General features: G+C 46.8%; 1 protein-coding gene across 2 annotated transcripts in view; it reads right to left on the bottom strand.

Moving 5' to 3' along the window:
- LOC111152573 (CREB regulated transcription coactivator 3) overlaps nt 1-6,431 on the bottom strand; it is a 97,979-nt gene extending 91,548 nt beyond the window's left edge. For both annotated transcript variants that reach the window (XM_022511060.1, XM_022511059.1), the window contains exon 1: nt 6,270-6,431. In XM_022511060.1, the coding sequence (XP_022366768.1) occupies nt 6,270-6,401 (132 nt within the window). In that variant the 5' untranslated portion in view covers nt 6,402-6,431. The remainder of the gene's footprint in view (nt 1-6,269) is intronic.
- Between the last annotated feature and the right edge of the window lie 11,734 nt (nt 6,432-18,165).

Below are 18,165 nucleotides of genomic sequence, written 5' to 3' on the forward strand. Positions count from 1 at the left end.
AGATAATTTAAAAAATAAGATAAAAAGTCTCACAGTGGCCAATCCCAAACAAAAATCCCAGCAGGCCTTTTTATAGAAACTGACAAGATCATCCTAAAACTGACCTACAGTAGTCAAAGCAATTTAAAAAAAAACAGCAAAGTTGGAAGGCTGTTATCTTTCTTCCAGACTTACTCTAAAGCTACAGTAATTCAAGCAGGAGCAACTGTCACAGAGACATGGGGATCAACAGGAAAGAAGAGAGAGTCCAAAAATAGACCCACACAACATCTGGCCCAATTGATTTTTGACAAAAGTATCACAGCAATGCAATGGGGAAAGTGTCTTCAACAGATGCTGCTGGGATAAGTAGATATCCTGTGGGGGGGGGGGGGATAAAGGCAGTCAAGTGCACAGACATGCAGGGGCACAGCCATACTCAAACCCCAGCTCTGCCACTAATCAGCCATGCAACCGTACCTCTTCAGCCTCAGTTTACTCATCTGCAAACTGACGAGTAATCTAGGTACACATTCCCTAGGGGCAGCATGAAAACCACAGGAGATAATGGATGTAAAGGAGTCAAGGACAGCATCTGGCAAAGAGACGGTGCTCAATATTTAGCCCAAATCCAGTATGTCTAGTCTTTTCGCCTTTCTTTTTTTAAAAAAGATTTTATTTATTTATTTGTCACAGAGAGTGCATGTGTGCAGAAGCAGGGGGGAGGGGCAGTGGGAGAAGCAGACAACCCATTGAGCAGGGAGCCCGATGTGGGGCTCCATCCCAGCAGCCTGGGATCATGACCTGAGCCAAAGGCAGACACTTCACTGACTGAGGCGCCCCTCTTTTCTCCACTCTTAAGAGGTCTTCCTGCTACAGAACACATCTAATATTTGTTTGTTTTAATATAAAAATGATTCTCCCCAAATATTCAAGCTAGTTGAATGCTCCAGGCCGATGTGCTGTGTTTACGCCATGGTTTCTCAAAACTACAAGTTGTTCTTCAAAGTTGAACTTCTAGAACAAGCTCCCAATCCTGTCTCTCCTTCCATTTGGTCCTGGCTGCCACGCAACCTCCATCCCCACCAGGTCACTGGGATCCCAGGGGCTCTCACCCAGATACCAACAGCCTCCACTTTACTAGACCGACGGACACGTCCTTAACCTGTCAGACGAGTCTGCAGCATTGGGCTTAGCTGCTGGACATGCTCTCCTTTCCCTCTCTGGTTGCTCTTTGGTCTTTTGCTGGCTCCCTTCCTCTGCCTCCCCGTTCCATGGTGGAGCTCCCTGGGATTCTCTGGGCCCTCTCCACATTTCGCTTTGAAGCATGGCCACGAACTCAAATGTCCACAGGTGCCAAGTGCAGAAGAGAAGCAAGGGAAGCCCCTGGAACCACTGTAAGGACCACCACAGGGAGCGGTGGGGGCTGAGGCAAACTGAACACGTACATGCACTTTCCGGGGGGTGGGGGAGCCACTATGGGAGCTCCAGGCAACTGCTACCATGTGGAAATGGAGTGAGTGTTGTTAGATGATTTCATTTTTCAAAAGAAGCCAGAATCCAAACTTTAATATAAAATCCCAGTATTTGGGCGCCGGGGTGGCTCAGCGGGTTAAGCAACTGCCTTCGGCTCAGGTCATGATCCCAGAGGCCTGGGATCAAGTCCCACAACGGGCTCCCAGCTCCACGGGGAGTCTGCTTCTCTCTCTGACCTTCTCCCCTCTCGTGCTCTCTCTCACTGTCTCTCTCTCAAATAAATAAATAAAATCTAATAAATAAATAAATAAATAAAATGCCAATATTCACTGTTGGTCCTAATTAAAAACAAACACACACATTCAGGCATACCCTGCCCCCCCCCATAAGGACCAAATTAGAATTCAGGTCACCAATTTGCAAGATACGCTCTAGAAATTCTTCTTAGGCAGCTGAATCTACTATCACAACCATACACCAAAGGTTCCCACATTTCTATCACAAGCCTAGACTTCCCTCTTTAACTGGAGATCCTTTTATGTCTTCAGGGCCATATAAACTGTCTGCCAGGCCATCTCCACTGAAATGCCTCACAGGCACCTCACACTCAGCATCTCCTGACACTGAGGCATCTGCTCCCACCAGTGCTCCCCCTCTTAATGCAGGACACCTTGAAATGGCTCGAGTCTGAAAGCTGGGGATCATGCATTCACCCAGTTTGGTCATTTCTAGCTCTGAGTATTGATCTGCTCACCTCTCTGCCTCCCTCTTGCGACCACCCCAGTGTCGAGGCCATCATCACATCTCCTGGACTACTACCTCAACCTCCCTTGGGCTTCTCTGACACCTCCCCCTCAGTTCTATCCACCACTCTGGACCTACAGGCATCCTTTTAAGACGCAAATCTCCCTTACTTCAACCCCTTCATGACTCTCCATTGTCCTTAAGATCAAGTCCCAAATCCTGTCTCTACAATCTGATGCTTGTGAATCCCTCAACTCAAACCACCCTCTTTGTCCCCTTGCTGAACCTCACACCCTCAAATGGCATCCCCTCGCCATGGTATGAATGGCAGGACTCCCTACCATTCATTTCCAGAGTGGCAGCTGCTTCCCCTTTTGTAATATTCATTAAAATCTGTCCTTACTTGTCAAAGGAATACCTTCTCCATTAAATCCTAAAATCTATGAGGAGACTGTGTTTTGCTTGCTCACTATTATAATCCCCAACGTCCGCCCTAACCTGGACTCAGTAAGTATTTGATGAACAATTTAATAAGACCTTTGAAACACCATGTCTTCACCTCCCCCCACACACAGACCCCACTAACGACAGTGGGCACTCTAGTACTGACAAATGAATGAATGAACAAAGGAACAGCCTCTTTCCACTTTTTAACCCTTCTTACCATCCCAGGTACCACCACTTAAGTAACTCCACTAGCACTGTCTTCTCAAAATATTCCCACTGCTTCTTAATAAGACTGAACCCCTAAAGCTAGAGTGAAAAATTCCCCATAATCTAGTCTCTCCCACCTACTAGGCAAATAGGATTTAACCAGAACTCTGAAGGATTGACTCTGATTATGTAGAGAATGCCTTGGAGCCCAGCACATGTTCAGAAAGAAAGACTGATTATCGATGTCTGATAATGGAAAATCAGTGTATCTGCCATCCAGTGACCAATAATGAACTAGCTGGGGGCACCTGGGTGGCTCAGTGGTTAAGCATCCAACTCGATTTCAGCTCTGGTCATCTCAGGGTTGTGAAACTGACTCCACACTGGACACAGAGACCGCTTAGGATTCTCTCTCTCCCTTCCCCGGCTCTCATAAATAAATAAATAAATAAATAAATAAATAAAATGAGCTCTCATTAATTAATTGTGAATGAATGAACAAATAAAATGAGCTCGCTGGATTCTTCTCCATCTGGGATCTTTGGACGCTTACAGGTTTACAGATACATGCTGGGGAATCTACGTGTTATCTATGAGAAGTGCTCAGTTCTGCAAATTGCGTTATGAAAATAATCCTTGACATATTTAAATAAGAAATACAACTCAGCAAATGCAGTGTTTTCATTTGCCTTGTTTTAATAGATACATTGGACCCTGGAGCGCCTGGCTGGCTCCGTCAGTAAGGCATGCGGCTCTTGATCTTAGGGTTGTGAGTTAGATACCCAGGTGGATGTAGAGATTACTTTTTAAAAAATTGAAAATACATTAAAAAATATAAACACAGTGGACCAAAGTAGTATTATTTTATCGGCAACTGGTAGCAGAGAAAGAACGCGGAAGGAATTAACACATAAATGATGTCCTGTACTGGGTGAAGGGCAAAGTGACATCCTAATTTTGTAGTAATTAGAACTCAGAAAATGACGGTTGAACTGACTTACCCCGTGGGGCATACCTGATCAGCCTACTAAACTCAAGAAAACCTAAATTATATGTCTTCGCATCATACCCATCCTGAGAGTTTCAACTGAGTTCAGCAAAATAGCATATGTCATATCGAATTAATGATGTGAATTTGAATTTATTGCTTTTTTTAATGTTGAGTGAATTTATTTTGTGCATGTCTTTTAGTTATGGTTGTACCACAGTTATAATCAAAGGACTTTATGTACAGTGGATGTTTGAGCATATTTAAGTAACATAACCAAACTCATTTAAATAAACATGAAGGATCTGTGAAAAAATTTTGCCTAAAAAGAGTCCATACAGCAGTGCCAGGTGCCATGACCTGCCTTCGGCTCAGGTCATGATCCCAGGGTCCTGAGATCAAGCCCCGCATCGGGCTCTCTGCTCAGCGGGGAGCCTGCTTCCCTTCCTCTCTCTCTCTCTCTGCCTGCCTCTCTGCTTACTTGTGATCTCTGTCAAATAAATTTAAAAAATCTTAAAAAAAAAAAAAGAGTCCACACATTACTCATGGCTTTATCTATCAGGGATGCTTTAAAGAGGGTTTATGAATTGGGTGAGAGACTGGATCAACTCTAAGGGTATAAACAAACAGTGCCTGTATTTTTACACACACTTTATCTAAACAACACGTAACAACACACCTCCCAGCATTAATCCTCAGCATTCACCCAACTGTTTTTAATGTGCTCTGAGCTCATCACGTTCATCCCTGAATCTAACCAAGGTCACACACATATATGCCTGTGGACACCAGGCAGATAAATAAATGAGTGAAGCTATTTAGGGCATGAGGATAAATTTTATTGAAATTCTCAGCTTTGGGCGCCTGGGTGGCTCAGTAGGTTAAGCATGTGCCTTTGGCTCAGGTCATGATCTCGGGGTCCTGGGTTTGCTCTCTACTGAGCGGGGAGTCTGCTTCTCCCTCTGTGCTCTCCCTCTTTCTCTCTCAAATAAATAAATAAGGTCTTAAAAAAAAGAAAAAAAGAAATCCTCAGCCTTCTTTCTATTTTTACTTAGCATAAAAATATAAACATATAAGAAATATTTCATTTCCTGTTCATTTCATGAAAGGAAAACATCAAAAATATGATAAATGGCCAATGACACCTAGCTTCGGTGTGGGGGAGCTCATGACAGGATGTGTGAACTGTGGCCAACTAGAGAATCCACGTTCCAGCTGAGGGGGCAACCACCACCCAGCTCCGGGCAAAAGCTGTCATATGGGAATTCAGGATGACTGCTACCGGGTCTCCCAATTTTAAATATGGATCTAAAGATAGGAAAGGAAGAAAAAGAGTGGAGAGACCGGGGAGGGAAGGTGGGGGGGGGGGGGGGGGGGGGGGGGGGGGAGAGAAAGAGGGAGGGAGGGAGGGAGAAAAAAAAAAAGAGGAAATTTTTTTTTTTTTTTTTTATGAAAATCTCCCCAATTAAAAGGCAGCAGATTCAAGAAGTTTTCCCAAACCCCGTACTTGGCCAAAAAAAAAAAAAAAAAAAAAAAGTGTCTGCAGCTGAGTGAGCGGGGACCGCCGCGTGCAACTCCGCTCTCAGCTCCCCTTCAAGCCTGCCCCCTGTCCAGTATCTGCATATCCTCCCCCGGGTTCGCGATGGTCCTTCAAGGTCAGCATTCGGGAGCCTCAAGGCCTGGCCCGCTCCCGCTGACCCTCCTCCCTGCAGCCCTGCGCGGACACTCCTCTTGGCTCTCCATCCTCCACTGCCTCACTCAACAGTTTCCCAACCTCCGGGTGTTTGTCCCGGCTCGCGCCTTACTCACTGCTCTTGGACCCTCCTCCGTCACCAGCGACGCTGTGCACCTTGCCAGTTCTCGTTAAATCTCCGCGCTGAGCGCAGTAAAGCGGAGAGGAAAGCTTCCCTCGGCTCGCAACGCCTCCCCGGTGCCCCCGAGCTGCCCTCGGCCCGCGCCGGCCCCGGGCTCACGGTGCACCCGGCTCCCCCCCGCCCCGGGCCCCGGGGCCCCGCGGCCCCCCTCGCCCCGCCGTCCAGAAGGGCCGACTGGCGGAGGATGTGCGGAGCCACGAGAAGCCGCACCGCCCGCCTCCGAGCTGTTTGTGATTTCCTCCCGGGGCTCCGTTCGCCCTCCCCCTCAGGCCGCCCTCGCGCCACCGCCCCGCGCGCCCGGCCCGGCCTCTTGCCTCTCCCCGCTCACCGGGCCCCGCGACCCTCCCGCCTCTGCGGGCTGCGCCGGGGGCCGGCGGGCGGGGAAGCGCCGAGAGGCCGAGGCCGCGCCGACCCCGCTCCCCCGCGCGGCCCCGGCTCGGCCCCGCCGCCGCCGCCGCCGCCGCCGCCGCCACCGCCTCGGCCCCACCGGCTCTCGCCTGCGGCGGGGGCCGCCCCCACCAGCCGGCGCCCCGGCCCCGGCCCCGGGCGCTCACCCGCGACAGGGTGAGGTCGGTCATAAGCTGCTCGAAGGCCCGCGTCTCCTCGGCCTGCCGCTGCGTGTGCAGCGCGATCTTCTCACTGAACTTCCGCGGGTTGGCGCTGCCCGAGCCCGGCGAGGCGGCCATGGCGCGGGCCCGGCCCGGCGGGAGGGGGAGACGGCAGGCGCGGGGCCTGGGAGTCGGCCCGCGCGTCCGTCCGCAGGCAGCCCGAACCGCCGCCCGAAGGCCCGTCCTCGGCGCGACCCGGCAGAGGAGCCGCGGCCGCCCCACAGCCAGCGAGCGGCCGGGAGCGCGCCGAGGTCCGCCCCCGCGCGGCCGGCCCCGCCCTCGGCGCGGCCCGCCCGCCGCCTGCCGCCCGGCCCCGGCCCCGCTGCCCTGCCCCGCGCTCCTAGCCTGGGCTGGGGCCCCCGGGGCGTCGAGACTCGCCGCGAGCCCCGTCGGCAGAGCACGTCGACTCCGACGTGCGGGAGCCGCTGTGTGACTGACGGGCTCCCGCGCGGGGGGCATCCTGGCCGCGCGGTTCGCTTTACGACTTTCCAGCCGGCGTCTGGCCGCCCCCTCGTGCCTCCCCGAACCCCCCGGGCCGCCGCTTTGCTCCCGGGGGAGACGACTGGACGCCCAGAGCTCGAGCCTTCCCTCTTGCGGCTCCCGCGCTGCGGGGCGTCCGGCCGCCCGCCAGGCCCGCCCCCGGCCCGCGCCGCCCTCGGTGGGCTCAGTTCACGGTCCGTCCGGGCGCGCGCAGCGGAGCTTCCCAAAAATCCACCTGGTGAGGGGCGCACCCGGGAGCCGCCATCCCCGCCCTGGTGCGAGCTCTTCGCTCCTCAGCCCCGGCCCCTCGTCGAGGTTCTTGCCGAGTCTCCCCGGGACCTCCGCAGAGCCCGGCTCCGGCCAGGGGCCAGTCTCCCCGCCGTCCCCCTACTTCTGCAGCCCGGGAGCTGCTCTCCCACGACGGCGCCTGGACCGCGCTGAGAGTGGGGCTGTGTTTCGTCAACTAGACAACACCAGAGACGCGCGGACGCGTCCAGAAAAGTCCATAGACGACACCCACGCCCCCCACTCGAGATTAAACAGAAAACATGCCGCTTCGTTTACTTGGTGCTTATTAAAGAAATACAAAATTAGACCTAACTAAAGCCCCACCCTTAGTTCTCCTTCCTCGCTCGTCACTGGGCTCAAGTTGGTGCATATCATTCCTACTCACGTTTTTATAGTGTTATTACATATGAAGTACGGATCTGCCAACTGTATAGAGCACCAGTTGTCGATTTTCAGTTTTCCAAAATGACATCATGCTGAGTAATCTTTCGCAACTTTTCTCATTTCCTATTATGTTTTTGAGATACATTTGTGTTTATGGCTTTTAACTACTGTGTAGTACTTCGTTGTTTTTCATGTGTCTCCTAGCATCCAGCTTCATTTTTTCGAAATTTTAATATGAGAATATATCTCTGTTAGCTGGAGTTTAGCTTGTTCTAGTAATTATAATTGGATTTATTCTCGTTGTAATTAAATTCTCTTTTATTTTGAGGTATTTAGCATATTCTTTCTTTATATTTTATTTTCTGCATTCCTGTTATATCATCTGCGTTCAGTTTCAGAGAACAGAATTCATTCTAGATAGATTAGGTACAAAGAATTCATTACAGTGTATAAAGTGGCTAAAGAGCTTCTCTGGAGGGCGGGAGAAGTAGGTTCTAGGTTGAACCTTCAGGAGAACGTCCAGAAGCCTGCTGCAGGATCCGCCACAAAAGAGCCACTGGCCCTTACTGGCCCAATCTGGAAGCCACTTAACTGAATGGCTGGCTAGTGAACCACATGGCTAGTGTCCTGATTGGAACCCACCACGGAGAAATGAGACACCCCCAAGGCAGTGCTCACCCACAAAAACAGCACACACCCACACTCTACTTCACTTCCACCCTACAAATCAAGTAAGAGAGAAGTTGATTGGAAGAGCCAAAACGGAATCCAGAATCCTAGCTTTTGAAATACAGGAAGGCCCAGAAAGACACAGGAATGAGTAATGAGCTAACTCCACCATGCTCATCCAGCGACTCACCAAAGCATTTATCTACCATGCCTGCATTTTATTGCATTGAATGACTGGTTTTTACTTCCACATTTCCCCGATCTGATTTGGAAGATACTCATTCCATTTCTATTCTTATTATGGTTAGCTGATCATTTTCAAATTTTTAAGCAAATAAATGCATGCAAATTGTTTAACAATAGTTTTACAAGGCCTATAATCTTATTTTAAAAAAAAGATTTTATTTATTTGTGCACATGGGAGAGAGACAGAAAGGAACACAAGAAGGGGGGATGGGAGAGGGAGAAGCAGGCTCCCCACCAAGCAGGGAGCTGGACTTGGGGCTTGATCCCAGGACCCTGGATTGTGACCAGAGCAGAAGGCAGACGCTTAACAACTGAGCCACCCAGGCACCCCAAGGCCTACAATTTTAAAAAGAAGTAATTCCCATTTCCCTCTATAAATAAGCTTGTCCTGCTGTTTTGTGATTTTTTTTTCAGTTTTAGATATTGACTATTCATTTTCTACAGTGAAGAAGGACGCTCTGGCTATTTTGTATCCTCAACAAAAGTATGATCTTCCCTGCTCCCATTCTTTCAGTGTCATTATATAATAATTTTTGGTAAATCAGTGGTAAGTGCTTACATAGCATACCATAGTTTCATTTTTCTACAGTTGTGCGGGCAGGGGAAGTTAATTACTGCCTCTGGTTTTTATTTGGTTAGATTTCTCTCAACCTGTTACAAATCCTTTTCTCCCACTCTCCAGCAGAATACTGGAAGATATGACCGCATCTGTGAATGGTCAGTCTGGGGGTACCTTCCCTTCCAGGGCACTTTGACTTCTTGTCCCACCCAGACCCGTTGCTATGTGGGCCGACTGTGGCCTCCACCATCATCCTGAGGGGTCCCTTCACCCCCTGTCCATCCTCTAACCTGTTTCCTGCAAGCCCCCAGCCCCCCCCCAGCCCCATTGTGCTAGAGCTTCACATACTTCTTCACTGTAGTGGAGAACATTCCCCCCTAGTTTCTTGAGCAAAGAAGAGTACATAAAACCCTTGCAACTGTGTGTGTGTGTGTGTGTGTGTGTGTGTGTGTGTGTGTGTGTGTATTTTACCCTCATATTTGAGTGATAGTTTGGCTAAGCATAGTCTTCTTCATTGGAAATCCTGTTCACTTAGATCCGAGAACACATTGCTTCCCTGTTTTCTCACTTCTCACGCTGCTATTGAGAAGGCCATTCACATTCTCTTTTGTGGGTGACCCGGTTTTTGAGGGCCTTATTGTTTATTTTTGTTTTGTCACCCCCGTTCTCTGAAGGCTTAATGTTCTGATGTTTTACGATGATATGCCTTGGTGTGGGGCTTCTGTTGTTGTCCATTGTGCTGGGCAGTGATGTGTATGTAGAAATTAGACACTCGTGTCCTTCAGTTCTGAAAAATTGTCTTATTTTTAAAAAAGATTTATTTATTTACTTGAGAGAGAGAGAGAGCATGAGTAGGGGGAAGGGCAGAGGGATAGGGAAAAGCAGGCTCCCCATTGAGCAGGGATCCCCCCCAGGGGCTCAGTCCCAGGACCCTGAGGTCATGACCTTAGCTGAAATCCAAGGTCAGCTGCTTAACCACCCAGGGACCCCAAAATCATCTTATTTTTTGATAATTTTCTTCTCATTTACTTTGATCTCTCTTTTTGGAAAATCTACCAGTCAGTTAACAGATCTTCTAAATTGCTAATTGCTAATTTTCGTATACTTTCTCTTCTGTTTTCTATTTCTTTTTCTTTTGTTGTCGCTGTTTCCTGATACATTTTCTCAACTTTATCCACTGACCCTGCTATTGAACTTTTATTTCTGCTATATTTTTAACTTCTAAGAGCTTTTTCCTACTTTCTGAATATATTTTTTAAGATTTTATACTTATTTGAGAGAAGAGAGAGAGAGAGAGAGACTGAGCATAGGGGAGGACAGAGGGGGAAAGGAAAAGCAGACTCCCTGCTGAGCAGGGAGCTGGACCTGGGTCTCCGTCCCAGGACCCTGAGATCATGACCTGAGCCAAAGGCAGAGGCTTAACCAACTGAGCGGCCCAGGTGCCCCTGAATATTTCTTTTTTAATAACATCCTGTACTCATTGCATGAATGAACTATTAATTACAGATTATTTATGTCTTTACCTTTTCTTCTACTCCTTACATTGTCTGCCTCTGTTTTGTCTGAGTTCATTTTTTGTTGTTGTTGTTGTTCATTTTGACCTCCATCTAGAGGCTTTCCCCAAATCTCTGGTGATCCTTGACTCTAAAATCATAATTAAGACAGAGATGATAAATATGTATAGATTCCTTTTTTCTGGAAATAAACACGTTTTAAATGTATATATATTTAAATATTCTATAGTAGAGATTGCTAGTTGTCTCCCCATACTCATTCTCTCCTCCTTCCTTTATTAAAAGTAATCTGGAGATTTAGCTGGGTTCATCATTGCCAAACTAAAGCCAGCTACAGACTACATTTCCCACTCTCCCTTGCAAAGAGGTATGGTCATGTGATTATGTTCCACCCAATAGGGTATCCTTTGCAAATAAGTATGGTCATGTGATTATGTTCCTCCTGAGAGGGTGTGAACAGAAGTAGTATAGGCAACTTTCTCAGGCAGTTGCGTGAAAAGGGGGGTGGCCTGTTTTCTCTTCTCTCCTGCCCACTAGCTGGAATATGGACGTTGTAACTAGATCGGGAGCAGCTATCTTAGATCATCGGATAAACACTATGTGTTGAGAATGCAGAAGAATGGTAGCAAAGGGACCTAGGATCCCAGCACTGTGTAACCACAGTATTAGTTCTGGACTGCTTCTAGATCATTACATGACTGAGAGATAAGCATCGATTTTGTTTAAAGCCCTGTTATTTTGGCCTTTGTTACAGGAATCAAACCAGGATCTTTTATACTTAAATAGAAAAATTTGTATAAACATATCAAGATATGGTTAACAATAGCTCCCTTTGGGGATGCAGGGACTACTGGGAAACTTTTATTTTCTGCTTTACACATTTCTAAATGATTTGTATTTTTAAAAAATACAAATATTACTATCAACATCACAAAAAAGTAAGAAAGAACAAATACCACTTAGTTTTAAACTGACTGTAAGCTATGTGTGCCTGCATGTGGCTCTTTTATTTTTCTAAGTAGGCTTCGCTCCCAGCCTGGAGCCCAACACAGGGCTTGAACTTGTGACCCTGAGATCAAGCCCTGATCTGAGATCAAGAGTCTGACACTTAACCGACTCAGCCACCTAGGGGTCCCATAAAATCCTGATTTTTAGTTGGGCATGTGACTTTCTTATATTTAGATGTGGCCATGTAAGTTCTGTTCAATGGCAGAGACATAAAAAGAAGTTAATGTAGCAGCCTCTGAGAACCTCTCTTAAGAAACATGTGCATCTGCCCTTTCCCCTAGTCTTACCTTCCTCTATCTTGCTGCTTAGAATGTAGATGACCATGAAGTTGAGGTTGTGAATGGCAAAGCAACAAGATAAATACCTCGACTTTTTTTTTTTTTTTTTAAGTGAGCTCTACACCCAATGTGGGGCTTAAACTCGCTACCTGAGGTCAGGAGTCACGTGCTCTAGACTGAACCAGCCAGGTGCCCCAGTAACCTTAACTTGTACACGAGAGAGAAATAAACTTTCATCCTGCTTAAGGTCCCTTTCTGGGAGGTTTTCTGTTATAGCCAAATCTATTCCTCACCGATATACATCTTCAGACAGAATTATATGGAGTTCCAAACAAGATAAATAAAACAAAATCCACAGTTCAACATAGTATAACAAAACTGTAAAGTAACCAAGGACAAGAGAAAGATGATCTATGGAAGAACAGTAATTAAGCTAACAGCATCAGCAACCAAAGAGGCCAGAAGATTTTTTTTTTAAAGTCTTCAAAAGGGGTTCCTGGGTGGCTCAGTCATCAAGCATCTACCTTTGACTCGGGTCATGATCCCAGAGTCCTGGGATCGAGCCCCACATAGGGCTCTCTGCTCAGTGGGAAGTCTGCTTCTCCCTCTCCCACTCCCCCTGCTTGTGTTCCCTCTCTCACTGTCTCTCTCTGTCAAATAAATAATTAAAATCTTCTTTAAAAAGTCTTCAAAATTCTTCATTTAAAATAACTGATTCCCACAAATACTGAGCAATTCTCTTATAATCTTTATCAAACATGAAAAGTTCTCAGAATAACTTAGCCCACGGGTCAGCCATCTACAGTCAGTGGGCCAAATCTGTCTCCCTGTCTGTTTTTGTAAGTGAAGTTTTATTGGAAAGTTGCCATATCCATTTATTTATGTGTTGTTTGTGGCTACTTTCCTGCTACAATGGCGAAGGTGAGTAGCTACAAGGAGATAAGACCCTATGGCCTGTGAAACTCAAACTATTTACTCTCCGGCCCTTTACAAAAAGGAGTTTGCCAATGCCTGACTCAGACAAAGGAGACTTATTAGTGAGTGTGAATTCCCGTTTTTTTTCCTTCTGCTCTTCATATAGGGATGCTCAAGGTGGTGGCAGTGATGGTCAGCAGGCCTGAGGAGTTTTGAAATAAAGTTCCCAGGTTTGTGATTCCACGTCTGCTGAAGTACCAGTATCAGCACCTGGAAAGCAGCTTGGGTCATCTGGGTGCTGAGTCTGGGTTCAGATTCAGGGTCTTGAAATTCTTGGTGTGTCCAACTTCTTCAAACTCTCCTTGCCTATGCCTTAACTTTTCACTTTGTCCAAGTAGGGGCTTTCTTCTGGAAGGCCTAGCTATGGCCCACCACACATGGACCGACGGTAAGTGCCAAAGCATAACAAAGAAAGCCAAAAACAAAATGCCTGAGGACCAGGGGAAGGGGAAAAGCTAATAAGCGGCGAGATAATTTGTATCAAAGAACTTTAGAAAGTGGACCAGAGGCAGCAGAGGAGGGAAGGGAAAGGCCTAAAAATACAAATATTGGTCAAAAGTGTGTACAGGAGCAGTTAGACCTGACTCTCAGTTTGGGCTCAGGTTGTGATCTCAGCGTCATGAGATCGAGCCCTGGGATGGGCTCCATGCTGCTGAGTGTGGAGCCGGCTTAAGATTCTCTCTCCTCTCTCTCTCTGCCTGCCTCTCTGCCTACTTGCGATCTCTGTCAAATAAATAAATTTAATTAAATTAAAAAAAAGATTCTCTCTCTCCCAGGATGCCTGGGTGGCTCAGTCAGTTAAGCATCTGCCTTCAGCTCAGGTCAGGATCCCAGAGTCCTAGGATCAAGTCCAGTGTCAGGCTCCTTGCTCAGCTGGGAACCTGCTTCTGCTTGTGTGCTCTCTCTCTCTGACAAAACAACAACAACAAAGATCTCTCTCTCCCTCTCCCTGTCTCCCACCCACTCATGCTCTCTTGTGTTCTCTCTCTCTAAAATAAATACATAAAATTTTAAAAATCAGGATTCTATTGTGATAGAACAGTGGTTCTCACACTTTAGCATTGATCAGAATCATTGGAGAGCTTATTAAAACACAGATTCCTGAGCCCCATTTCTGAGTGTATGATTCAGAAGGTCTGGATGGGGCTGAGAATTTGCAGATCTAACAAGCTGTCAGGTGAGGCCGAGGACCATTGCATTAGATGAGGGAAGAACAGATCCTGCAGAAACTGGAAGACTCTGCTACACACCATTCAAATGTTCTAGGAAAATTTTTAAATTTCTTCAACTATTGCTTCTTCTCCGTATTCTCTATTCTTTCCTTCTAGAAGTTCAGTTAGATGCATATCAAATGGTTCTCATTCTATTTTTCATTTCTTTTTACCTTCCTTTCACATTTTTCCACGCTAGTTCTGTACTACGTTCTAGGTGATTTCCTTAGATCTATCTTCCATTTTATAAGCTTCTCTCATCAGCTCTATCTAATTGGCTGTTTAACCTGTCCATTGAGATTTTTCTTCTTTAAGAATTATGTTTTCTGGGGCGCCTGGGTGGCTCAGTGGGCTAAGCCTCTGCCTTCGGCTCAGGTCATGGTCTTAGGGTCCTGAGATCGAGCCCCGCATGGGGCTCTCTGCTCAGCAGGGAGCCTGCTTCCGCCTGCTTCTCTATCTACTTGTGATCTCTCTCTCTCTCTGTGTCAAATAAATATATTTTTTAAAAGGAATTATGTTGGGGCGCCTGGGGGGCTCAGTGGGTTGAAGCCTCTCCTTCAGCTCAGGTCATGATCCCAGAGTCCTGGGATCGAGCCCCGCGTCGGGCTCTCTGCTCAGCGGAGAACCTGATTCCCTTCCTCTCTCTCTGCCTGCCTCTCTGCCTACTTGTGATCTCTGTCTGTTAAATAAGTAAATTAAAAAAAAAAAGAATTATGTTTTCCTAGGGACACCTGGATGGCTCAGTTGGTTGAATGGCTGCCTTTGGCTCAGGTCATGATCCCAGGGTCCTGGGATGGAGCCCCTTGTCAGGTTCCCTGCTCAGCAGGGAATCTGCTTCTCCCTTTCCCTCTGCTTGTGCTCTCTAGCTCACTCTCTCTCAAATCAATCAATCAATCAATAAAATCTTTAAAAAGCACTATGCTTTTCTAGCTAATTTTGTCAAATCTAGCCTGATCTTTATTCAGAGTCCTGTTCTTTTCTTACTTTCCCCCACCTTTCTTTTATGCCTTTAGTTATACAATTTTATATTCCCTTTCAGCATGTAGTTCTATTAGCCTGTGTGGGGATCTCTGATCTTATTTGTTGCATCTACTGGCTCTTGCATATGGCGAATTGTTTCCTAAAGTTTTTAACTACACTTTCCTCTTTAAGGGGGCTTGATTTGTGGGGGGGAGGGTTCCAGTGGTAATCCTGGGTAGTGGGAATATGACTCAGATATAGTCGTGCTTTGTTTCATGAGCCACAGAAAAATCAATTACTAGACATGAGGATTTTTATTACATGGATATTGTGAATGCAGACCCTAAACCCAGGTGGGGCCAAATTTTTGGTTTCTCAAGGATTCCCTCCCTCCCAGAGCCCAGCCAAGCTTCTTTGTTAATTTTGCCAATGGGCAGATTTCACTATTTCAGGCTGAAATTTTACAAGTTAATGCGCGAATCGGTTACTGATTCATGGATTCTGGGAGGAGACAAGAGATTCCTGGGTAAAAGACACCACCCAGCAAGCAGCACGAACATCATTTCTGTGTCAATTCCCTTTACCCACCAAGTCCCACAGGGGTGATGCAGAAGGACCCACACGGATGCCTACACATGCAGGGGGTTCTGTAACAGGAGAAGAATTAGCCTGTTCTTTTTGCCAGAAAAAGGCATTACCTCATCCCTCCAGGCCACCTGCTGCAACACAACCCTGAGAAATGGCCCAGTAAAGAATGATCAGAGGGGTGGCTGGGTGGCTCAGTCGGCTATGTGTCTGCCTTCGGCTCAGGTCACGATCTCAGGGTCCTGGGTTCAAGCCCCACATCGGGCTTCCTGCTCAGCAGGGAGTCTGCTTCTACCTCTCCCTTTGCCCCTCCTCCCCACTCATGCCCTCTCTTGCTCACTCTCAAATAAATAAAATCTTAAAAAAAAAAAAAAAGAATGATCAGAGATCTGCGTTTGCAGCATAAGCAACCAGAACATCCGAGAATGCTCAGGTCCCATAGAGGACTGCTTCTCCCCACACACCTGAAGTCCTGACTTGGGTTCCAGGTCTAACTCTCTGGGCCCTAAAAACTGATTCTCCAATCATCACAGCCAAGAGGAACCTAAGGGGTCATGATGACTAAATGTCATGTGGAACCCGGGAACAGAAAAAAGATAATAGGTAAAAACCAAGGAAATGTGAATGAAGTATGGAGTTAAGTTAATTAAAAAACAAACAAACCCAAAACTTGAAGCTCCTAGATTACTAGAAGAGATAACTACAGGCTTACAATTTGATTTTTAGTCACTTGAGGATTTTCTTTTCTTGTGAGTTCAAGTATGCATTACAGTTTTTGTTATGTTTTATCCAGTGTTTCTAGGTGTTTTACTATTTTCCATTTACCTTTGTCCACAACTTCGCTGGAATCCAGGTGTTTGTTTAAAATTTATATTCCTGGGGCGCCTGGGTGGCTCAGTCCATTAAGCATCTGCCTTCAGCTCGGGTCATGATCTCAGGGTCCAGGGATTGAGCTCCACATTAGGCTCCTTGCTTGGTGGGGAGTCTGCTTCTCCCTCTGCCTCTGCCTGCCACTCCCCCTGCTTGTGCTCCCTTTCTCTCTGTGTCAAATAAATAAATAAAATCTTAAATAAATACATAAATTAAATTAAATTTATATTCCTGGCTCCCATCCCAAGAGATTATGAGTTTTGCAGACTAGATTGTAGCCCAGGATTCTGCCTTTATAACAAATGATTCTGTTACAGGGGGTTTGGGCACCAAACCTTAAGAAATGCTGCCATTAAGAATGGAATCATAGGGGCGCCTGGGTGGCTCAGTGGGTTAAGCCTCTGCCTTCAGCTCTGGTCATGATCCCAGCATCCTGGGGTGGAGCCCCGCATCAGGTTCTCTGCTCAGCAGGGAGCCTGCTTCCTCCCCTCTCTCTCTCTCTGCCTGCCTGTGATTTCTATATGTCAAATAAATAAATAAATAATCTTAAAAAAAAAAAAAAGAATGGAATCATAGGGGGCACCTGGGTGGCTCAGTCCGTTAAGCATCTGCCTTCAGCTCAGGTTATGATCCCAGGGTCCTAGGATCAAGCCTCACGTTGGGCTCCCTGCTTAGCAGGACCTCTGCTTCTCCCTCTCCCCCTGCTCATGTGCTCTTTCGCTTACTCACTCTCTCTCAAAAAATGAATAAAATCTTAAAAAAAAAATGGACTCATAGGGTGGATCAAAGAATTAATACAGTCTGTAGCTTTCTTTTCTTTAGATTTTATCTATTTGTCAGAGAGAGAGAGAGAGAGAGAGAGAGAGAGAGCGCACAAGCAGGGGGAGCTGTAGGCAGAGGGAGAGAAGTGGGTTCCCCTGAGCAGGGAGCCTGATGCAGGGCTGATAAGTGGCTTGATCCCAGGACTTTGGGATCGTGACCTGAGTTGAAGGCAGATGCTTAACTGACTGAACCACCCAGATGTCCTCAGTTCATTGTTTTCAAATTAAAAGTAGTCAACCTCTTAGCTTGGTAAACACTCCCTCCAGTGTTCTGTTGCAGAGACCAGGCAGGCAGATGTCACCCCCTGACCTCCCTCATCCATGAGGTCGGCAACATGGCCAGTTTGGTTATTGAGATGGAAGGGCAAGCCTTCTGGGAAGCTTCCAGGAAAACTTCTGGTCTTCAGAGACGAGGGACATATTAGCTGTGGCTTGCCCCTTCCTTCTGTATATTTTGAATACGGAGGTGATGCCTGGAGCCTCTGGAGCCATCTCACCACCGTGGAAAGAGAAACCATAAAAACAAACTCAGGGGCACCTGGGTCACTCAGTTGGTTGAGTGACTGCCTTTGGCTTGGGTCATGACCCCAGGGTCCTGGGATCGAGTCCTGCATTGGGCTCCCTGCTCGGCGGGGAGCTGCTTCTCTCTCCCCTCCCCCTGCTTGTGTTCTCCCACTCCCCATCAAATAAATAAATAAAATCTTAAAAAAAATAACCCTCAGTATTCAGAAAGACTAAAAATAAAAAACAACATTGCCATTGTTGACTAGCTGAACCAATACTTATTTTTCCTCTAGATTTATGTGAAATAAATTTAAGTCACTAGAAGTCATTTTCATTTCTTACAGCCAAAATCATTCTTGTTGCACATAAGGATCCTCATTTCTTTAAAGCTTTTAAATTTTACATAATTTTAGTCTTCTAGAAAAGTTGCAATAATTTAAAGAATTCTTGGTGTGCCCGGCTACCTCAGTCAATGGAGCGTGTGACCCTG

The sequence above is a fragment of the Enhydra lutris genome, unplaced genomic scaffold (genome assembly GCF_002288905.1).
Source record: "Enhydra lutris kenyoni isolate GAN:26980312 unplaced genomic scaffold, ASM228890v2 scaffoldscaffold29, whole genome shotgun sequence".
Classification (NCBI taxonomy): Eukaryota; Metazoa; Chordata; class Mammalia; order Carnivora; family Mustelidae; genus Enhydra; species Enhydra lutris.